The 24822-nt window shown below is 34.7% G+C and overlaps 1 protein-coding gene and 1 pseudogene across 1 annotated transcript; one reads left to right on the top strand and one right to left on the bottom strand.

Annotated features, from left to right (window-relative positions):
- Positions 1-900: 900 nt before the first annotated feature.
- On the bottom strand, positions 901-2859 carry LOC110715535 (annotated as a pseudogene).
- An 896-nt stretch (positions 2860-3755) lies between these two features.
- On the top strand, positions 3756-6649 carry LOC110715444. The gene is made up of 6 exons (XM_021894025.1): positions 3756-3838; positions 4404-4428; positions 4517-4723; positions 5048-5560; positions 5789-5878; positions 5933-6649. The coding sequence occupies exons 1-6, from the start codon at positions 3756-3758 to the stop codon at positions 6647-6649; spliced, it is 1635 nt and encodes a 544-aa protein (XP_021749717.1).
- Positions 6650-24822: the final 18173 nt, after the last annotated feature.

Raw genomic sequence — 24822 nt, 5'->3', positions numbered from 1 at the left:
TCTCGTTATATGCATGCTCCCACTATGCAACATCTTGGAGCTGCTAAGAGGGTGCTACGGTACATTAGAGGTACACTTGAGTATGGCATTTGGTATGCGCAAAATGCAGATTGCAAGCTGTTTGGGTTCAGTGACAGTGATTGGGCAGGCTGTGTTGATGATAGAAGAAGCACCTCAGGTCATACCTTCATCTTGGGGTCAGGAGCAATATCATGGAGCTCGAAGAAGCAGGATATAGTGGCACTCTCGTCGTCTGAAGCCGAGTATGTGGCTGTTACATCTGCAGCTTGTCAAATGGTTTGGTTGCGAAGACTGTTGAGTGAGGTTGGTTGTGAACAAAAACAAGCTACTGAGATTTTCTGTGATAACAAGGCAACAATTGCCATGACTAAGAACCCAGCGTATCATAGTCGAACCAAGCACATAGACATACGCTTTCACTACATCAGAAGTTTAGCTGCAAAGAAGGAAGTCGAGCTGAAATTTTGTGCAACAAACAATCAGACTGCAGACATACTCACGAAGGCTCTTTCTTTTGATAAGCACACTTACTTTAGGCAGAAGATGGGTGTGTGTAGCTTTGAAGCAAGGGGGTGTATTGAATGAAGAATGCTTCAACTTTTCTGTTTTACTTTGTCCGAGTCTTAAGGGTTAGGTAGTGTTTTGAATAAATCAGTAGCAAGTTGTTATTTCTTCCACTTTTCTAGCTTAAGTTGTTTTCATGTAAGCCTATATAAAGGCACAAATATTGATCAATTGAGGTAGCAATATTAAGAGCATATTATCAGATTTTCCTTTTGCTTTCTTAATTTAATTTACTCTGTTTTAATTCCCTCTATTTTACCAACAATAAAATCCCACATTGCATGAATATGTAATCTCTTATAGATTCACGGGAATTTATAGTAAAAATTTTTATTGTTTGACCTAAATATTAGATATGGGAAAAACATTTGAGGAAGGAGGGAGTATGATTTTATGTCATACAAAATTCAACATGCATGTTTGGAAAAATAATTTTACATACATAGCTCTACGTACATTACTTTTTTTTTTTTTTTCTTTTTTGACAAACTCTACGTACATTACTTGCACGTATGATTGTACCTCTTAGAAAATCTTGAAATATTCTACTTATATCACATGTGATGATATAACAAATTTAACAATGAAGGGACAATAAAGTCCATTATTATATTATTTTGAACCTACGTACATTTTGCTTATCAATTTTGAGATCGACTGATCTTAACCTTAAAACCATTTTTCATACGAAGAAGTACAGAGAGATCGAAGACAGGATGATTTTCTTGTACAGTCTCTATATTGTAGTGATGGATGATGGCAGCAGCTATAATCTTCATCTGGGTGAAGGCCATTTGCCTTCCCAAGCAATACCTTGGCCCTGAGCCAAACACTGAAAACTTGTATGATGGTTCATGCTTAATCGCTCCACCTTCAGTTATCCACCTTTCGGGCTTGAACTCGTTGCAATCTTCTCCCCATATCGATTTCATCCTTCCCATCACGTACGTGTTTATGATAATTTCCGTGTTTGGATTCACTCGATGACCACTAGGAAGGATGTCTGGCTTAATTGGTGACTTGTGATTGTAGGCTAATGCTGGGTAGAGTCTTAAAGACTCACATAATGTAGCATGAAGATATATTAGCTGGTCACTAAGCTCTATAAAATTGCTTAGAAACCTATCATAGTTATTGTTCACTTGTTTCATTATACCATCTAGTTCCATTTTAATCTTGTGAGCAATTTGTGGGTTTTTCGAGAGAAGGAAAAAAAACCAAGTCAATGCAATACTACTTGTTTCTCCACCAGCTATGAAAAAATTTGAAATTGTGTCCCTTAAAAATTTATTATTATCATTGCGACTCTTTGACTTAATAGTATTTTCATCAGTATCTATAAAAAAGGTCAATAGATCTATTCTACTTACCTCTATTTCATTATCCTTTGGCTTAGAAGTTGCTTTCCTCATTTATTCTCTCTTCTTATTTATGCACTTGTAAATAAAGTCATCAAGGATTTTCCACCCTTGCTTGTACTTATTCTCTCCCCCTATATTCAACCACCTTTGGATTTTCCATATGCATGTTGGCAATACATGACGAATGAAAACAGTGTGTTCGAGATCAGCCACAGCCTTTAAGAGTGGAAAATCAGGCAAATCGATTGAAAGTGATTCCGGATCATGGTCCATCATGATCCTACTCATTGTATCATACATGAACCTTAAGATTATATTTTGTAGGTCAATCTCAATCGAGTGCTTAGCAACATGATCAAGAAATGGGATGAGTCCATTCTTGACTTTATTCCGTGCTATATAGATCAAAGAGTGGTGGAATTGAGGATGATGGAAAAAAAGATGAGCCACATTTCGATGGTAACTCCATACATCTGAATCGGAGTTAAGGATCCCATCACCAAGGACGTCAAAGATTTCATTAAATTTGGAACCTTTTATATAAGTTTCAGATTTTTTGCAATATATATGGTTAAGGTTAGCAGGATCAACGGTTACTAGGATGTGCATGTTGGCAAACCAAGGGCCCATGAGATCGAAATTCATGTTAGAATTTTCCATAAGATGAAAAATAAAGTCATTAATATTATGGACGTTTTTGAGGAGTGCAGGAAGCATCCCAACAAGAGGCCATTTAGTTGGGAGCCCATTTTTATTGCGAAAGAAGCAGCAAAATAAAGCAAACAAAAGGAGGATTAGTGTATTGATCAACATGTAATACCCCATTATTAGGAAGTATAGTATGTGTTTAGGCCAGGTTTTGCTTGTTTGGGTGTCTGGTTGATGATTATGTGAAAATGTACGTGTTTTTTATAGTTTTATTATGAACATTTTTTTTTTTAATTTGTGTAGAACTTAATGCTGTAGGCCTCACAAAATGAATGACACGTCAAAATCATATCATTTCATCTTCATTCAAGTCTATTGTCTAATTGAAGTCGCGATTATTATATATATATAACACCCACCTACCAACACCTTTTCCTTTCTCTTTTTAGGGCCATGTCTTTTCAAATGTGTTTTATTTTTTCCCGCAAGGTGTGATAATTATCAATTATGGCGATGCCATTTTCAGGCTTGATGGCGTAGGGCTGGGGGTGTAATGCGTTTTTGTTGCCTCAACTTGACTTTGCATTTGGGATAAGTTCGAGGCCGACATTGCTGAAGCTCTTGCCACGAGGCACGCTTTGCATATTGTTTTATTTCATTATTATTTTTTTTTACGAGAAGAAAAAGGATTTCATTAATGAAAGGTAACCAAACGACACTTACAAACAATTTCTAGGAAATCTAAAATTATAGATGGAGAGTATAATTGCTTAATGTTGTGGAGTCGATGATAGAGTATAAAAACATATTCCTAGACTTCAACCAAAAGTTTAAGCTGGTGGTTGAGTTGGACTTTTAACATGATATCAAATCCCAGGTTTGTTGGGTCGTTAATAATTAGGCATTTGTCAAGCCAACTAGTTAAGGGGCATCTATTAGACGTTCATTCTCAATGATGATTATATTGTACTTTTTGGTGTACTCAAAGTTCTAAGGACACTCACAAGTGGACTGTAGTTCCACTTTATAAGGTAGATGAGTTACTCTTACTATTGCCAATTGGGTTTTGTATAGAAGCTCCAAAACCTAGTTTGTGGACTAAACTCTCCTCCTCCTTGTGCGGGTTGCCCAAACTCATTTCATATTATCTCGAAAATTAACATGGTATCAGAGCCAGGTAACACAAAGGTCACGGGTTTGAAACTCATCTGCCCCTCCTTTAAAGTGGAATTAATTCGCACAAGGTATAGGTGGACCTATGTTTCATCCACATTTCAAACCCAAAGAGCCTTTCATGTGAGGGGGAGTGATAGAGTATAAAAACATATTCCTGGGTCTCAAGCATCAGTTTAAGCTTTTTGTTGAGTTGGTATTAGAGTTGGTTTGGTTTATTTATGTTAATATTGTATTTATGTTAAGTTTATCTTTTAGGAGTTTTAGGCATGTCATGTATGGTGTATATATATGTGATTATTATCAATACAAAGGTCAAGCCGTTTTCTCCAGATTTCCTTGAGTTTAACATGGTATCATGCCTCTCTAATTTCTAGAGAATTTTTTTTCGAACTTGGTTTGTTCTTGATTTGATTCCGCAATTAATTCGTTTGTTTGTGAGATTTAGGCTTCAATTTTTTTTTAATTTCCACAAATTTTGTTTCATCAAAATTCGGGCTCACAAACCCTAATTTATTTTTTTTATGTTCGATACGAATTGTTTTCTGGTTGGTGCGCATCTCTTGTGCGTGCTGCGTTGCTCGAGTTGTGGGTGCTGCGTGTGTAGTGCTCAGTTTGGTGTGGTGCTGTGTGTAGGCAGTGCTGCGAGGTGTTTGTTTTGGTACGTGGTGTGCTGCTTCTAGTGGTGCGCTGCTGTGTGGTTTGTGTGGTGCGTGTTGCTGAGTTTTGTGTGTATTGTGTGCTGGCAGCGTGAGTGTGCTAGTGTGCAGCGTGGTTGGTTTGGTCATACGTGTTACGGTGCTCTGTGTGCAAGGGTGCTGCTATTTGCTTGTGGGTGTGGTCTTCGTTGTGAGGTGTCACACTTGCGTGTACTACGGTATTTGATTTCTCAAAAGGCAGCAACAGTTAGTGGTCTTGTCTCTACTTCTGTTTTCACTCATTTTTGTTTGTTTAAGGTTGGATACTTATTCACTTTTCATATTAAAGTGGATTTAGGCAGTGTGTTGGAGCAATAAGTTTGGCATTTGTGCTTTTATATTTTACCATGTTTTGCCATTATTTTTTTTTCCTTTCTTGGTTTGTGCAATTGTGGTGGTATCTCTGCACTTTGGTGGTCTTTGTGTTGCACGCAGTATTTAGAGTAATTTGGTTATATTGGGTGAAGTTTGGTGATTTATTTGATTTTGGTGCGTGGGGTTGGTTCTCTATAGTGGTTCTTCGTCTTTATTGCTATCGTTCGGTTGGTGTGTTGTTAAGCTGCTTGGTGTTCTCTTTCAAAGGGGGCTCAATCTAACCGTACATTTGAGCGTCTAACTGACGCAGATCGTAGGAGTGTTCCTACTATCACCAATGAGCAATGGAAAGAACTTCTATCTGTCGTTCAGTGCTCGAGTTCTTCGTCAATTCGCACCTATAATTCTGTGGATTGGCTCATTAATACTGGAGCTTCAAATCATATGTCTGGTAATATTGATTTATTTACAAATTTATCTGATATTTCGTCTCCTGTTTGTTTGCCTAATGGGAAGAGCATTACTGCTACAAAAGAAGGGAGAGTTATTATGTCTTATAATTTAACTCTTCATAATGTTCTTTATAATCCTGCTCTTAAATGCAACTTGTTGTCTGGGTCTCAATTGTTAGAACAACAATCTTATTCTGTTATGTTCACTGACAAGTTATGCATTATTCAGGACCGCAGTTTGAGGAACCTGATTGGAGCGGGGGAGCAGTGTGATGGGGTCTATATTTTCCGTCCGGTTCGTGCTCGGAATCCTCAGGCTAACAAAGTGGTAATTTAGGATGCAAGTTTGTTATGGCACAAACGTCTTGGTCATCCATCGATGCAAGTGGTTAGTTCTCTTCCAGGAGTTTCTCGTACTAATCATGATCATAGTAGTTCTTCTGATTGTTCGTTTAATTGTGATATTTGTTTTATGGGGAAGCAACCCCGCAACTCTTTTCCATTGAGTACAAATAGAGCATCTGGTATATTTGATTTGATTCATTGTGATATTTAGGGTCCGAATAAGATTTTTTCTAGTTGTGATGCTCAGTATTTTCTTACCATTGTTGATGATTTTTCGCGTTCTACTTGGGTGTTCTTAATGGTTGGTAAATATGAAGTTGCTTCATTAGTTCGTGAGTTTTGTGCTATGGCTTAGACTCAATTTGGCCGCAAGGTCAAGGTGGTTCGTAGTGATAATGGTCAGGAGTTTCTTAGTTTGGGTTCTTTCTTTGCTAAGAAAGGCATCTTGCATCAAACGTCGTGTGTTGACACAGCTCAGCAGAATGGTCGAGTTGAACGCAAACATCGTCACATTTTAAATGTGGCTCGTGCTCTTCGGTTTCAGGCAAAGTTGCCTAAGTATTTTTGGGGTGAGTGTGTTATGACGGCTGTTCATCTTATTAACAGGACTCCGACTTCGATTTTGAAAGGTAAAACCCCTCATGAGCTTTTATTTGGTCAGTCACCTTTTTATGATAGTTTGCGAGTTTTTGGTTGTCTTGCTTATACTGCGAATCGTCCTTGGGTTAAGGACAAATTTGATTCTCGTAGTCGTAAGTGTATCTTTGTTGGTTATCCTCATGGAAAAAAGGGTTGGCGTCTTTATGATTTAGAGACGAATGAATTTTTTGTGAGTCGGGATGTGCAATTTTTCGAAGATAAATTCCCGTATTTAGAGTCTCTTCCGGATGAACGACGTTTATTGTGGGAAAAGTATTTTGCGAATCCACCCATGTGGGATTACAACGACGAAGAATTTTTGGTCAATGGTGCGCCAATGGGGGGTGACACCCTTGACACTACGAGCACTGCAGCTAGGCCGCAGGAGAATGCTCCCCACCGCAGCCCAGCTGCGGACTGCTCTGTCCCATGAGACAAGCAGCAGCCTCAGGCAGAGAGTACCGCAGCCAGGCCGCGGCAGACTGCCTCAAATCGCAGCCCAGCTGCGGACTCAACTGCCCAGCAGCGTGCTGGCTCGTCCAGCAGCAGCTGCGAGCAGCAGATCAGCTCTTCCCAGATCGGTGGTGAATTTGGTGATTTTTAAAGTTCCAGTGATGGTAATGCGCGGTCTACGAGTGTTGTTGAGCGTGAATTAGATGGTGGTGCTAATATTTTTATTAATTCAGAATACTTGAGGGGGAGTTTGTCGGATAATTTGGGTCGTGGTCATCGTGAAAAACGTGCTCCTTCGTGGCATCGTAATTATGTCACTCATACTATCATTACTGGAAATATAGACCCATCTACATCAACTGTCGTCCCTCCTCAATCACATTCCTCAGGTAAACCTTTCCTTATAGCTTGTCATGTTGAATATAATCGTTTTTTCTATAAGACACAGGTGTTTTCTGGCGACGATCGCTAAGGGAAAGGAACCGTCTTTGTTTAAAGAGGCGGTTAAAGACATCGGTTGGCGTAAGGCAATGCAAGATGAGATTGACGCTTTAGAGCGTAATGGCACATGGACCGTTGAGGATCTTCCTCCCGGTAAGAAGGTTATTAGTAGTGGTTGGGTGTATAAAATCAAGTACACCGACAAATCGAAGGTGGAACGTCTCAAGGCTCGGGTGGTTGTTCATTGGAATCGACAGGTTGAAGGTGTTGATTATAATGAGACGTTTGCTCCTGTTGCAAAGATGGGTGCGGTACGTATTTTGTTAGCTGTTGTTGTATCTTTGAATTGGGAGTTACATCAGATGGATGTTCATAATGCTTTTCTTCATGGTGATTTGGATGAAGAAGTGTATATGCAGTTTCCTCCAGTGTACGGTACTCCGATACCGGGCAAAGTTCGCCGGTTACGGAAGTCTTTATATGGCTTGAAACAGGCCCCGAGACAGTGGTTTTCGAAGTTGTCTAGTGCTCTGCGAGGTTTTGGTTTAAAAAATTCATATGCTGATTACTCTCTGTTTAGCTATGTACAAGGCAGTGTTTCTTTACATGTCCTGGTTTATGTCGATGATTTGATTATTGCAGGCTCCTCTCATGATGCGATTGTTCGGTTTAAAGCTTATCTGAGCAAATGCTTCTATATGAAGGATTTGGGTTTGCTTAAGTATTTCTTAGGCATTGAGGTCGCTCGGAGTCCGGAGGGCATCTTTCTTTCTCAGCGAAAGTATGCCCTTGATATTTTGAATGAGGCAGGAATGTTGGGTTGTAAACCCATCGACACTCCGATGGAACAGTATCATCGTTTGGTTGGCCGTTTGGTTTATTTGTCGGTCACTCGACCGGAGCTGAGTTATTCTGTGCATTTTTTGGCACAATTTTTTAGTGTTCCGCAGGTTTCTCATTGGGATGCGGCCATTCGTGTCTTGCGCTACCTTAAGGGTAGTCCGGGACAAGGTATTTTGTTGCGACCTACGACGGGTTTACGCTTGACGGCGTTTTGTGATAGTGATTGGGCGGCGTGCCCGTTAAGTCGACGTTCATTGTCAGGTTATTTTGTTTTCTTAGGTCGTTCACCTGTCTCTTGGAAGACTAAGAAACAGCCTACTATAGCCACATCCTCGTTTGAAGCTGAATACAGGTCTATGGCCCTTACTTCTCGTGAGTTGAAATGGTTAAAAATGTTGTTGTTTGTTCTTGGTGTTAAGCATTCTAAGCCTATGCAGTTGTTTTGTGATAATCAGTCGGCTTTGCACATAGCCAAGAATCCGGTATTTCATGAACGTACGAAACATATTGAGGTAGACTGTCATTTTGTTCGTGATGAATTGATAAACGGTGATATTTCTACCTCCTATGTTCCGACAGGTCATCAGTTGGCAGATATTTTAACCAAGGCTCTTGGACGACATCAATTTGGTTTTCTTTTACGCAAGTTGGGCATTCGCGATTTGCATGCTCCAACTTGAGGGGGAGTATTGGAGTCGGTTTGGTTTATTTATGTTAATATTGTATTTATGTTAAGTTTATCTTTTAGGAGTTTTAGGCATTTCATGTATGGTGCATATATATGTGATTATTATCAATGCAAAGGTCAAGCCGTTTTCTCCAAATTTTCTTGAGTTTAACAGTTGGTCCGTTAATAGTCGAGATTCAGGAGAGTTAGTGTGGAAACAGAGTGCCTCAAATTACACGGCCATGTTTAAAAGGGAACGATCCTTGCAGCGAGTTCGGGTCGATTATTTATGATATTATTTGGCTTGCTAAGGGTTGCTAGAGTTTTCTTTCTCCTTTGTTAAAATGAGTTTTAATCAGATTGTGCATGAACTCGCTAAACTTTGTTCCTCTTTTGATGGTCTTAAAGTTTGGATGGAAGAGGTACCTTTTGGTATTTCAAACTTTGTAATGGTTTATTTAAGCCCTTTGGGTGATTAAAAATATGCTATATATATGCTTGCTTGCTCGTCAAACAAAAAAAAAAGTTATATTTCAAATGTTATAACAGTACAACTAATCTAAACACATAATTCCTAAAATGAGTGAAAAATAAGTGGACCAAAGTAAGACCTAAAGACAAGTTCTCTTCCTTGTCATAAAAAAAAGGCACGTTTCTTTGCCTTATTTATGCTAAAATTATTAATGTATTACATTTTTTTCACTAAACTTCAATATTATTACAGCTTTTTTAGTGATTGCAAAAGTTAGTCTTATCACTTTACCTTACTTTTGGTGCACTCAAATTATTTTTCATTGAACTTGAATTATTTTTTACTGAGCTTAAATTATTTTTATTAATGAAACTTATTTTACTGATTGTAATCTTAATTAATATATGTTCTTTAAAGCTAACGAGTTAAACATACTTTTACTAATTTTTTATGACCATAATTTATTTTTACGACTTTTATTTAATTTGAATAAGGTAATAAATGAAAACATGGTCTAATTTTACTAATTCTCTACTAAATATGTTCTTTTTTACTAAATTAAAATTATTTTTGCTGATTTTTTTATTGAACATATATAAATTGTTTATATTAAATATTATTTAAATAAGATGAAAAAAAAAACAGGACCTAAGTAACCAAAATTTGTCTAAGCTCCTGGTAGTGGCAGGTTCGCCGATGGCCTTTGAAGGTTATGATATTTTTTTTAATAAAAAAGCAAATATATATGCTGATTCAAAGTTTTGGCAATCTAATAGAGAGCATAAAAAGGGTATGAAAACATTTATAGTGTTCATACTTGTGCATAATAAGCAGATGATAAAGTTAAACCCCAATTATTGATGATAAGAAATAACCAAGAAAAACCAATTTCAATCCAAACTTCAATGTTTAAGATGAAATTTGAGAGAGAACAAATAATAAAGATAAATTCTTATCACATCAGTCACCATGTTTAATGCAGTAAGATTTTAATCTAAGTCTAAAATAAAGTAGACCAAAGATTAGGGGAGGAATCACATACATTTACAATAATCACCAAGATTATGGATGGAGAGAAAAACACTCATAAAGGTTTAAAAATAAGCAAAAGTTGTTCCCAAAAGCAAGCTTAGTCCTATTTAAAGGCTTTACAAACAAATCAAGATTCACTGCTAAAAGACAGCCCATTTTTTACCGAAAAATTCCGTCGGAAACACCCTAAAATCTATCGAAAAACTCGTTTTTGACGGAATTTCCATCGGAACGGGTTGGTAGGAAAAAGGACCCTCCCAACGGAAAATTTCGTCGGAAACACTGTTCCGACGGAATTCATTCCTAAAAAGAGATTTTCCGGCACCGAAAAAATCTGTCGGAAATCTCCAACGGACCTCGGAAAATTGCGAGGGAAATTCCGTCGTAAAATTATTAAAAAAAAAAAAAAAGCATCCCACCACCCCTACCACCAGCCCGGACCACCAGCTACCACCCCTCACCACCAGCCCCCCTAACCCGTATCACCAGCTCACACCACCAGCTACCAGCCCGTATCACCAGCCCCCCTAAATCGTATCACCAGCCCCCTAACCCGATTCACCACCCACACCCACAACCACCAGAACCCCTACCCACCTAATCGTAAGCCCCTAACCCACACAAATAAGCCCGGATCTACCACCCCACCTAAGAAAACCACCCCACCACCGCCGAAACAAACCATCACAACCCAAAAATTAACAAAAATAAAATCCCAACCCAAACTCCAACAGCCACCACAACCACAACCACATATATTCAATCTATTAAACCAGAAACCCGAAAAAAAAATAAGAAAAATGAATAGAAAAATTTTGAACAAAAAATTGAAAACAAATGATAAAACACTACTAAAATTCGGCCAAATTGCGACCGTCTCTAACGGTCCCACATATTATAATAAAAATGGCCGCAATGCGACCGTCAACGGTCGTAAGGTGGTGGTCGTCATTCACGTGGTCGCAGAAAATTATTATAACGATCGTTTGACAGTCGTAGATTTTTTGCGACTGTTTTTATTATTTTCAACGACTGTTTCGAAAACGGTCGCAAAAATTAAAAATTGCGACAGGTAAAATCAGCGATCGCAATTTTTGGAATTAGCGACCGCCATAAGCTGTTGCTAAAATTTTTTAAAAAAACAAACAAAAAAAAAGAAAAATCGCACTACACTGTACCTCACATCCAGCCTCACCAACCATCAAAACCACCTTTACCCACCACCACTGCCAACCCAAACCACCCTTACCCACCACTTCTGCCCACCCTAACCACGTAAACCCATAGCTGCTCACCCGAAACCACCTAACCCACCACCACCGCCAACCTAAACAACCTTTACCCACCCCAATTCACCACCCTAACCAGTAAATCAACCGCCGCTCACCTTAAACCACCTCAACCCAACGCCGCTCACCTTAAACCACCTCAACCCAACGCCGCTCACCCGAAACCAGCTCAACCCACCACCGCCCACAAAATTATAAAAAATTAAGAAAATTACCCAAAAAATCAGAAATAAAATTATACAATAATTACACAAATTATACAGAAAATTACCCACAAATCAGAAATAAAACAATAATATAGATCTTTTAGAAATTATAAACTAAAATTACAATAAAACAACACAAATCAGAAATAAAACAATAATATAGATCTTTCAAAATTAAAAACTAAAATTACAATAAAACAATTATACAGAATCAGAAATTAGAAACAATAACCCAAAAATTATAAAAAATTAAGAAAATTACCCAAAAAATCAGAAATAAAACTATACAATAATTATACAAATTATACAGAAAATTACCCACAAATCAGAAATAAAACAATAATATAGATCTTTCAGAAATTATAAACTAAAATTACAATAAAACAACACAAATCAGAAATAAAACAATAATATAGATCTTTCAAAATTAAAAACTAAAATTACAATAAAACAATGATACAGAATCAGAAATTAGAAACAATAAATCTAAATCAACAATATAACCTAAATTAAATATCAGATCTAGAAAACCTTAACTTCTCTTAGGCTCATTCTTGTGACAGTGGAGGTCTTGTTACGGTTGATCGAGTGTGTGGTCGTGACGGTGGCAAGCAGTGTGGAGGAGAGAGAAAGTGTCGGCATCAACATCACAAGCGAAGCTTCCGATTTGAGCCAAAGCTTGAATGAGCAGCGATTTTCGGCTTCTTATTCTTCAAATTTCAAGTGCTTTGCTTCATTTTCGGCAGTAAAATTCAGAGAATTAGTAGATGAGAGTAAAAGAGGAGGAATGAAGCAGAGAGAGGAGGGTCGTGAGAAGGATAGAGTGGAGATAAAAAAAAATGGAGGAAGAGGGTCGGCTGAGAAGAGAGAGAGATAGAATAGGAATAGCGGTTGTTAACCAAAAATTAATAAATAAACAATTACGACCGTTAAAACGGTCGCAGTTGGCGGTCGTAATTATTTTAATTTAATTTTGATTTATTTTTCACATATTTTTTTAAAAAGATAAATTATTCAAATATCATTGCTACTGTTTAATAGGTAAAAAAACGGTCACAAACTTGCGACCACCTTAAAAACGGTCGCAAAATTACGACCGCCTTTAAAACGGTCGCAAATTTGTCATTTTGCGACCGTTTTAATGACAGTCGTAAAAAATCGGTCGCAATTTGACCGAATTCTAGTAGTGAAAAGTTGTAGATCTACTACACTTACCACAACAATTCGACCACAAAAAACCAAATTTAGTCTTGAATTTGGTTATATAAGGCCAAATTCGACCATGAAAACGCTAGATCTAGCGTTTCCATGGTCGAACTTGACCATATAACCATAAATTAGATAAAAAAAAAACATGTCAGGAGCTTGGTCGGAAAATAACTCAGGGATGCTTCGTGGGCTAGATTGGTCGGAAATCAACAGAAGAGAGGGAGTAGCGAGAGAAGAGAAGGAATAGCGAGATAAAGAGAAAAGAGAGAGAGTAACGAGAGAGGAGAGATAAAGAGAGAACACTACTAGAAATAGGCTCATTTTCAACGGAAAAATTCCATCGAAAACACCCTGAATCCGTCGGAAAAGACGTTTCCGACGGAATTCCGTCAGAAGTGGTTGTCGGAAACGACATGGTAGGAAAAACCACTTTTACTGTCGGAAATTTCGTCAGAAACACCTTTTGGACGAAATTTCCGACAAAATTATCCATCGTTTGAGATGTTCCGACACCGGAAAAGTCCGTCTGAAATTTTCGACAAAATAGTAAATTCGGTCGGAATCTTCCGTTGGAAAGTTATTTTATGCAATTAAAAAAAACGGCGCGCCACCACCTGCACGGCGTTTCACCACCTCTAACCACCCAAAACGCCGTTGTCAACCCCACCCTAACCAATCCACCAGCCCCCACCACTTCACCTTAACCGATCCCACAACCCCACTTCACCTTAACCGAACCCACCACCCCACTTCACCTAACTCACACACAAACCGAGATCAACCCTAACCGACCCCTTAATCGAACCCACCCACTAACCTGACCGACCCCCTAATCAAACCCACCCAAAATCACACACCCAAACCCACTCACCTAAAACCACCCAATCAGATCTGTACACCAGACACCCGAAAATAATAAATGAAAATTGAAAACAAAAAAAACAAACCACCACACCACGACACCAATCACCATATCCACACCCACTACGGCGCAACCAACCGAAAAAATAAAAAAAATAAAAAATATTTAGAGAGTCGAAAAACATACCTCAATAATCGAAATTGGCTTTGAATTACTTAATTTGGTTTAAGTAGGCCAAATTTGACCTAAAATCATTAATTTCTGAAATGTTAGAGGAGATGGAGAAAGGAAGAGTAGTAGAACGGAAGAGGAAGAGTCGAATTCGGGGTTGTTGTTGATGTCGATGTTGGCGGTGGTGGTGGGAGATGTAAGGTGGTAGACTGGTAGGTAGAGGGGAAAGAAGAGAAGAATGACGGAGGAGAACGGCAGAGGAGAAGAGAAGGAAAACGAAGAGGATAGTGAAGGAGAGGGAAGAGGGGAGAGAAGAGGAAAGAAAGAGAAATGGAGAAGGGGAAAGAAAGAGGAGCGGCAGAAAGGGTTTTAAGGTTTCTAAAAAAGATTTTTTTTACTTAAGTTATATTCCAACGGAAATCGTCGGAAATTTCTGATGAAAAATTTATCCGTCCGAAAAGGTAATTTCAGCCGAAAAAATCCGTCGGAATAGTTTAATTCGTCAGAGATATCCGACGGAATAGAAATCCGTCGGAAATTTCGACGTTTTCGACGGTCCCTCGTCGGAAATTTTGACGTTTTCGACGGACCCCCGTCGGAACCAGTCCGTCGTTATTTGCCAGTTTTCTAGTAGTGGAAGATGGATGAAGAGAGAAAGGGAGTGCGGCGATGTAAGGGAAAAAGAAAAGAGAAAGGGGAACTGAAATGAGGGGGTTGCTTTAGGGTTAGCTATTTATATGTCGTTTTCTTTTCTAAAAAAAATAAATATAGTCAGATGCCTTTTCGACGGAAACTTTCGTCGAAATTCCATAGGAAATTTTCAACGAAATTTTCCGTCGAGATATACTTTCCCACAAAATTTCCGTCGGAAAATTCCGACAGAATAAAATTGAATCGGAAATTATGCGACTTGCGACGGATTTTCATGTCTGTCGGAACACTTCCGTTGAAATCGGCCTATTTCTTGTAGTGAGTTTTGACATTACATTCCTTACAAATGAAAGATGACCAAGATTAAATGCAACTTAATAAAAGAACAAAGGCCGCAAAACCCGACACAGTAAGAACAAGGGCACTGGAGCGGGTTCTCCTCGATACTATATATATTATTAAAAATCTTTAAGTTGATGTCTTTGGGGAGCTGACACTCCTGAGACTGGGCGCAAGCACTCCACTATGCTGGTCGAGTAGCTCAAATTCAGACGTTCATATCTTCTTCGTTTCTTTCTCAAATTGTGCATATGACATGGCATAAATTGGAAAGCTATCGCACACTACTATCACCTCCAATTTGATAAGGCATTGGAGCAAACAACAACAAAAACTATCATTTAGGCGTTCAGCTTTTTTTACGTTAGGTGGGTGTGTTGCCTTCGACAATTCCCACTATCATATACTTCCTCCGTTCTCTATTACTTGACCCGCATTGACTTTTACACTATTCACCACCCCTCCTTTGACCATCTTTTGTGAATAATATGTAAGGAAAAATATATTCATGTATGATCTTTTTAGATTCGTCTCAATAAGTTCTATCATAATATATAACTTTTATAATTTTTACTTATGGAGGATTTAAGTTATTGATTGTTAAAGTTTTGTATTGAAAAACGTGATAAAAGAAACAGGTCAAGTAAAAAAGAATAGAGGAAGTAACACCTTCCTTCAGGGTGGCTGAAAAAAAAATATTGGTGGCCAATCTCATAAGAACAGTGCTCTAGCTTGCGCTGATTAAGGCTAACCTTGTGGTCTCTAATATTTGGGTACTAATCCGAGTTTAATAATCAATCTCCTCCCTATAACTTTTGTTCAATGAAAAGTTATTATCGAATGCATAATAAAATTATAAATGAATTGAATTAAATTAGGATTTTCTTTCATGCCATTTAACAAATAAAACTCCGGCTCATTAGAAATGTTAGTCAATAATGGGAGTGTTTGCTAAGGTTTGGGAATTTGGAATGTGCTTCGGTTGATGTTTATGTAAAAGTGAATGGTATGTGTAGAATTTAATTTTGTATTGCTAAAAGGCCTTTTTCAACTGTAAGGGCCTGTTCAATTAGTTTAATTTCAGTTCAGTTCACCTCCAATCAGTTCAGTTCAGTTCAGCTCAGCTCAGCTCTTAATTTCCTTCTCTCATAAAATATTCATTTCAGTTCAGTTCAGCTTAATTCATTAGTAATTAAATATAAACAGACCCTAAATGTACTGATGAAAATTCAGTTCAATTGTAAACAGACTAAGCACCAATGATGTATGAAATTAAAAAGGACTTGTGGAGTGGGACGGGTGAACTAGATGGATGACTTCAATAAATGCACAAAATTGCACAAAATTAATAAAACGGACCGCAATTTATAATAACTACTACATGTACATAATACGTACTTCGCAATGTTTATCAGCACGAAGGAGTTCAAAGGTAACTGACAACCTTTATATTCGCAAGTTACATAACCTTTATATTCGCAAGTTACATAAACTAAAGGCATTGAATCAATCAATCAAACAACAACAAAAACAATTACTTGTATATCTCTAAGTTTTCAAAGGTGCTAAGTTTTCTTTACAGTCTTCTTAGCAACGCCCTATTAGTGAACCATTTCAACTAAAAATTTAAGCTGATGATTGAGACCCAATAATATGTTTTATACTCTATCACGCTCCCTCACACGAGCCCGTTGGGCTAGAAGTGTGAATGCAGTATGAACCCTCCTCATACTCTGCGCTTAATATTTCACTTGAAAGTGGGGCCGGGGTGGATGAGATTCGAACTCGTGACCTTTGTTTCACACTGGCTCTGATACCATGTTAGTGGTTGAGGCCTAGTAATATATTTTATACTCAATTATGCCTGGCTTAGTAACAGACATTAATTTCATATTTTTGATATCATTAACTACTTTTTTATATTTATATAAACTTTCTCAAGGTCATAACTTAAGGGGTAGTTTGTACTTCCTAGGTAACATGGATCCAACCGCGCCATAGGGCACCTTAACTGTTTGTATTTTATTTTTAGATTGTTGAGGGAAAGTTTGTATTTTGAACAAACATACTTTGTATTATTGGTGGTTTTCTCAAAGTCTAGATGAAAACTACATATATTCTAATATACGAAGTATTATATTAAGAACAAAATTTAGAAATTAGGAACAATATAACATTTAGTGGTAGAATTACATATGTGACTAAGAAAAGATTGAGAGATAGCTTAACTTGTTTGAGCTCACCTCCCATTTTCAAGAAATTTTGAGATCGATTCTCATCACTTGTTTCAATGACTCTCTAAACACCCAAAAAATCAGATAGTGACTAAGAAAGTTCATTATTATTAACTTAGATTATCTCCATTTCACAATGAGTTTTATTGGATGCATATTGTTGGTTTTACTTGCAAACAAATTTATTTTATCCTTAAATTACATTTGTTTATACTCTTTTATTGTTTTTTTTAGAATGAACAACTTGATGTCTTTGGACTGCTATTATATAAATTAGTGTTGTTCTCAGACACCGTCTGGATAGTTTATTGAATGGCGCACAATAATTTCTTGATTTTTTAGTGATAAAAGTCAAAATGTTTTATTAAAAACAATGTATTGTGTAAACACATAAAAATTATAAGATATTTTTTAAAAAGTTATAATTACGTTATACATATAAATGTTTTTGCTGATTTGATACACCTTTTTTTAAAAAAAAATTATACACTCTCGTTTTGGAGCCAATTTTTTAAGTGTTACATTTTTATACAACTTACTCCATATATATTATAGATCTCTCTCCTTCTATTGCCACCAATCAACTACATGTCACATTAATTCTTATATGTTGTCTACATAACAGATACTTGGAAAAAAAAAATTGAAATCTCAAATTTTGATGTCTCGATTTAGTTATTAAAAAAGGTATTTTGTGATGTGAAAATATTTATAATTTTTTTTTTCAAAAAAAGTTATAATCTAATTTATATATATGGAAATTAGAAGTCCTTTTAGAGATAAAGCTCTAAAATAAATTTTTATCTTAAAAATTCTATCTTAAAATTCGCGTATTTATTTGTTATTTAGCCCGTCTTGTGAATGGTTGGCCACATCGTGTGGCCGCTTATAAAATAAGGGGTTGTTCTCTTCAGTTTAATTTTAGATTAGTTCAGTTCAACTCCAGTCAGTTCAGTTCAATTCCTAATTTCCTTCTCTTATAAACAATTCAGACCAGTTCAATTCAGTTCAGCTTCAATTAGCTCAGTTTAGTAAATCAGAACATGCCCTAACAAAGTAACTTCTATAATACTGACAAGTAATACTAGCTAGGTAACCCTATGAAACTCATAAAGTAACCCTAACAAAGTAACGAAGTAACCGCTATTACACTAACGAAGTAACCCATATGATGGCTGGCCACACGCCCACACCGTGTGGCTAACCACATATAAGAATTGTGTTATTTCATTCATATGGAAGTTTAGAAGTCTTGCCACATACAAAACTATAAAATAATTTTTTTATATTATCCTAAAACATTTATCTTAAATTTGCTTATTTAACGTCATATGTGCTATATTAAAGCTTATGTGTCGTTTACGTAGCGCGATACTTGGCAAAATTTAAAACGACAAGTGTCTCTATTTCGTGGTCTGACTAAAAGTTTAGCTTTATATATTAGTTATATACTAGGTTAAATCCCGTGTCATGCACGGTCATAATTAAACTTTACAACAAAATTTATAAAGAATGGTGTTAATTCAACAAATTTATCCAAAAAAAAATATTTGTAACAAAATAATAGTCTCTAATTAAAGATATTGATGGTCAAAGTTGTGTCTCAACAAATGTGCAAATCCAACCATAACTTATAAAAAAAACGGAGGAGTATAATATAATAAAATGATTTTGTTAAGTTGGTCTTATAAACGTTATGTATATTTGTAAGATTTATACAAATTATCCTACCAAAATTATTATTCCTATTTTTAATTAAAATAAATTTTAAGTTGGAGGAAAAAAATTATAATAATATTATGATAATTTTTATTTTTTTTATAATCTTGGATGATGATATATGTCAATACCTTAATTTTAAACTATGTTAGTATATTTGTAACTAAAAGATTTATAGTATATAAAAAATATGTTGAAAAATAATAATAAAAAAAATTGAGTATGATTGGATAAAATGCGTTGTCAAAATGGAAATAAGTATTATGGTAGGTTATAAAATGGAAGTTATTAAAATTTGGCAAAAAAAAAAAAAAAAAAAAAAAAAGGCGGGAAAATTTTTTATAACATCGTGACAAGTGTCACTTTAGATTCGCTTTTAGTATAGGTTAATTGATATATGATATTTATGGTACCTTCGAATTTCGAATTATGAGCAATAACAATCTGCATTTGGGTTAAAGTCTTATCCTTTCCACGGAACATCCTTAATTGGCCCTGCCCCCGAAAGCCACAAACTTGTATCATTGTATGAAGGCTCGATATTAATGGCTTCTCGTTCCATTGTCCATCTCTCGTGCTTAAACTCGTCACAATCATCTCATTATATTGATTCCGTCCTTTTTAGGGTTACATGATAGGACGAATTAATTTAAGGTGAAGGGCAAAAGGCTAAAGTTAAAGTGGGTAAAGAAAAAAAATTTAAAAACACTTTAAACAAAAGTGGGTTAACAAATACCGGTTAAAAGTCTATTAGATTAGCACCTTGTTTGGTTGCATCAATTTCAAGTCCGCACTCAAAATTCCTAGGAATTGCACTAGATGTGGGTTGTTTGTTCAGCCAATCACCTCCCCCTAGATAATTCAAATTTACTAGGAATTGTAATTTTCTTAATGTCAACCAAACAAAATAGAGCAATTTCCTAGGAATTATATAACGGAAATAATTTCCCATGAATTGTAAACCAGGAATTAATTCCCATTGCTACCAAACCAGTCCTAGATATACACATATTCCCCGATTTTGATCCATTTCATACACAGCCCAATTGAGAGCACAAAACATACTGTCATGACATATGACCCTGCAGGGCCGCCCTACTTGTTCGTACCTAATATTATGTGCTTGCAATTAGGAATTAATATTTGTAAGCTTGCTGTGTGTATGAGCTCCACAAAAATAGTGTGCGTCTAAAATACAAATACAGGTTGTACAAACTATGGAGTACAAAGTATACACATACACCAATAATTATGGCTATTAAAGCATGAGAGAAGAAATGCATTCACAATGAATAACTAACGGTACAGTATGATCTTTATACTAAAGGAGTAAAGGGTCAACAAAAAATGGGTTGTGCTCTTAAATGATGGAATTTAAAGTTAAGAAAGAGAAATGTGGAGTATAATTAAATCAAAGGAAAAATACTACCCACATCTATCTTAGTTATATCAGCTCGATTTGATCTTTTTGTTCTTCCCACTTGTATATCTCATAAAATATTAATAAAAAATCGGAAAAAGAAATAAATTTTTGACACTCTCTGTGAAACAAGCTCACCACAGAAAGAGCATAGTATAATGACGTGTTGTTATTATTATTATTATTATTATTATTATTATTATTATTATTATTATTATTATTATTATTATTATGACGTGTTATGCATCAAATGTTTGATTATTTTAAATATTGCATGGTATAATATATATTGCTAATAAATAACCAGTTTAAAAAATAAGATAGAAGAAAAATATTCCTCATAAAATGAAAGGAAAAAAAAAAAGAAAAAAAGATATGAATAGAAAATTTTGATATTATGGTTGACTGAAACCAATAACACTGAGTCAAAAAGATAAAAGCATAAAAAAAAAAAAGAAAAAAAAAAGAATTCATTAAAAAAAAAAAGGGGGTTGAACGCTACTTTACAATTTCAAAAGCTATTTTTTCTAGCTTTCAACAACAGTTACTTAAAAGCTACCTCTACCTCTAACAGCTACTTAAAACACTACTTCACCAAACACTAATATTATTTTAAGGTAGTGTTTTGACTAGGTCTAAAAGCTAACAGCTACGTTAAAAGCTAATGCCGAACAGGCCCTACATCCAATCGTGGTGGTTATTGTAGCGATTACAATCGCTATAAATGTTTAACTCATTTTCTTCAAAAAAAAAAAAAAAAAAAAAGCGTACCATCTTTACAAGATTCGAACATGCAACCTCAAACTCTTATATTAAATGTTTCACCAATAAGCTATGACATATTTTATGTATTCTTTGTCAAACAATATTTATATATCTAGTGTTGAAAAGGCTTTTTGTATCGATTTTTAGGATTTAGTGGCGATTGTAAATGATACGATTTCTCAAAATTATATAAATGTGTAAAAATAGTGTGGATATGTATTATTATGTTTTCCGTATCGATTTTATATGGGAAAACCATGGCAATTGTAAAATGATACGACTTCCTTAATTATTTCACAAACATATTTGCATATTGTAGCGAATGTACAATCGCTACGAAATAATCGCTACGAAAAGACATTTTTCTTGTAGTGTTTTTAATATTTATATCACTTTGACTTATACTCCATTCATTTATTTTTTGTGGATTAATTTTTTTACTATTATAAAATAAATAAATACTCCGTATCATATTTTTTTTAAAATGTTATTATAAAATACATCATTGGATTAGTTACAAGTTTTATTTTTATATTTATTTTTTTTTTACAATTTTTACTAATAGACAATTAAAGATATTAATGGTTTAAGTTATGTCTCGATAAAAATATGTCGGTCATGGCGGTCAAAATGATGCAAAAATTACGTTTTTTTTTTTTTTTTTTTAACTTTGTTTGAATTATTTTTAATGAACTTATTTAAATTGAAATTTTATTATTATTGCCAAAGTTAATATTTTTTTTACTGATTTGTCATTAAATGTAGGCCTTGTTGTCTTTACCTTACTCAAATAAAACTAAAAAGTTAGTTTAGAAAAATTATGTTAAATTCAGCGAAAATAAATTAAGTAAAATTATGATGTAATTTTGATGGCATTGACCAATCCTCGGTGCATTTGTGCATGGAGCTGAGAAATTACGATGGTCGATCAAAGTAGTAACGTCGATGTCTAGCTAGTCTTCAATATCCCATCACCCACATTTAGGGGTGTAAATGAGCTGATACGTTTGTGAACTACTCGCTAACAAGCTCGATCAAAGCTTGGTCAAAACTCGTTTGTTAAGCTAACAAACAAGCTTAAACAAAAAATTTAAGCTCGTAAAATAGATGAACAAAGCTCGAACAACATGATGTTCGACTCGGTAATGTTCATGAATAGCTTGTTTAAGTCCATTTGTAAATACACCCTATTAAAACTTGAACGATGTATATATCTTTTATTTATACATACTAATTATTTTATCACGTAAAGCCGTAAAGGCATGAAAGCTCCGTCATTATCTTTTTTAATTTTTATAGAAAGAATATAAACATCTTATATAAAATTACATGTGTATGTCATTATCTTTTTTTTAATTTTTGTATGTGTTAAAATTTGAAAGATACGATTTTCCGTTCAAGCTTGAACTTAAACTCGAAATGCGAACGAGTACGTTCGTGAACAAAATAGTTCGAACACGAATAATTTTTATCAACCTTAGCTCGAACAGACTAAAACTCGGCTTGGCCCGGATCGTTGCAGCCTTATTGACATTTTTCCGTCTTTTAACGATGGTAAAGTATATATTATTCACCGATTATCCTATATAAAAAAAAATGGAATGTATGGGTTTAACCTTATACTTACAGATAAAAGCAATAAATCGAGGATATTTGTAATGATCATATTATTGATATGTTAATGGGAAAATATATGTTATTGAAAATACTTGGATAACATATACTCGGTAGTGTATTATATAAATTCTTAAATGGACCTGGTTCACACTAATTTATTGTGGACCATTAACATTAGAGACAATATGATTGTTTTATTAATACAAAAATAGGTCACTATATTATAATAAAGGTTATTATTAAAGTTAGTGTTACATTATACAAGCTATAAGAGGTTAATTTTTTTTAATGAAAATTTTAATATAATGGTCAATATATGTAATAAAGATCATTATATTAAAATTAGGCCACTATTCAATATAATGTCGCATTTTAATTAAGTTCATAATAATATTAAAGGTCACACGAGTTTTAAAAAAGGTTACCATGTTAAAAATAAGGTTAATATATTAAAATTAGGGATCAGTATGTTGAATATAATATTAGTTACATGTGTAAAAACCTTAGGTCTACGATAATATTATTGTGGACCAGGTCCACACAAGATATTTTGAGTATATTAATATAAATTTATAACAGCTATAGAAAAGTACATATTTGTGTATGATACATTAATATTTTGTATATATATTTTTTAACTCTATAACAAATAATATTGTGCAAATTTCATATTTAAAATGAACATACTACGTATTATTATATACGAATATGATGATATTTCGATTGTTAATTAGTTTAAAAGATTATTGAACTATGGTCATATTTTACTATTTTAGTCAAATTAGAAAATAAAGTGGGATGGTAATTGTATCAAACAATCAATTAAAAATTGTTATATATACCCGGGTATACAGTGCATCTAAGGGTATTATTTGTTCATTTCGATAATTATTGCTAAAAGTAATGAATATAATGCCACCAAAAGCAATGAAGCGGTGAATATGATTGGATTGTGATATGCTAATTTGTGGGTCAATTGATTGTGTTTATGATCTGATGTCATAATATATGTACTTATTTGATTTGCAACTTCCTAGCCTAATCAATCTTAAGTGATGGTACTTAGGATTGTGGGCTCCTATTTTAACCATAGGGTTGATGGATCTAGTTGATGGATCAATTTAATATCATCTTGTTATTGATGTCTTGGAATGATGATAATTAGGTGAGAATACAACCTCCCAAAAGGATTCCCCAATTTGTGTTTATAACCTCTTAATATTGTCCAATCAAAGATCTGAGTCCATTACAAAATTTATTTATACTTTTCTGTTATCAATTTTTAAAATTATCATGACTTTAGTAAGTCTGACCAATTTATGATTCCTTATATGACATACAAGTATATATATATAATATATTATATGATTCATTTTTGTATTTATTATTAGGTATAATCACAGATGTTAAAAAAACCTTTCTAAATCCATCTTAATAGAGTATAAAACATATTTTTGGACTTCAACAACTTAAGTTTTTAATTGGGTTGTTCCTCTAACATGATATCAGAGTCAACATCACACAAAAGTCATGGGTTCAAATCACATTCATCCTCCACTTTTAAATGGAATATTAAGCACAAGGTATGAGGAAAGCCTATATATGTTGCAACCACACTTCAAGCCCAACGGACTTTCGTGCAAAGGCATAATAGAATATAAACATATTTATAGATTATAGGCTTTAAGCATTAGCTTAAATTTTGGTTGAGATAGTCTTTTAATACATCTAATAGAGATTTAGTACATTATTAGTTTCAAGTATATATATTGTTGAGTGCGAACTTAATTAGCTTAAGAGAAATCATCAAATAAAGAAATTCTTTAAAAAAAAAAAAAAAAGATCAATAAGAGAGTTGGAATGAAAAAGATGAAAGGATGAGTGAAATTGAAGGAGAAGCGATTCATAGTGTGGGTCAACACTTTAAGAGTGGTCAAGTAAAGTATAACTTGGTTATGGATATAGATGATTACAAGAAAACCTAACTCTTCTCTTGGAGAGTTGGAGAGTCTAATCTTTACCAGCATTTGGAGTTGTATTTTTATTTTTTTTTTTTTTAAAAAAATGAGAGATTGGAGTTTTAATTTATTCCTTCTGTATCACAAATTATTTATTGATGGCCTGGGAGGCTGGGAATTTATGTAGTGTTGCAAGATACTACGGAGTATGTGTTTATTCCTTCTTTATCACAAATTTATGTAGTCTTGCAAAATGCA

The sequence above is a fragment of the Chenopodium quinoa genome, unplaced genomic scaffold (assembly GCF_001683475.1).
Source record: "Chenopodium quinoa cultivar QQ74 unplaced genomic scaffold, ASM168347v1, whole genome shotgun sequence".
Lineage (NCBI taxonomy): Eukaryota > Viridiplantae > Streptophyta > Magnoliopsida > Caryophyllales > Amaranthaceae > Chenopodium > Chenopodium quinoa.
The sequence above is the reverse complement of the archived record's forward strand: the minus strand, read 5'-3'. Positions and strand labels throughout refer to the sequence as shown.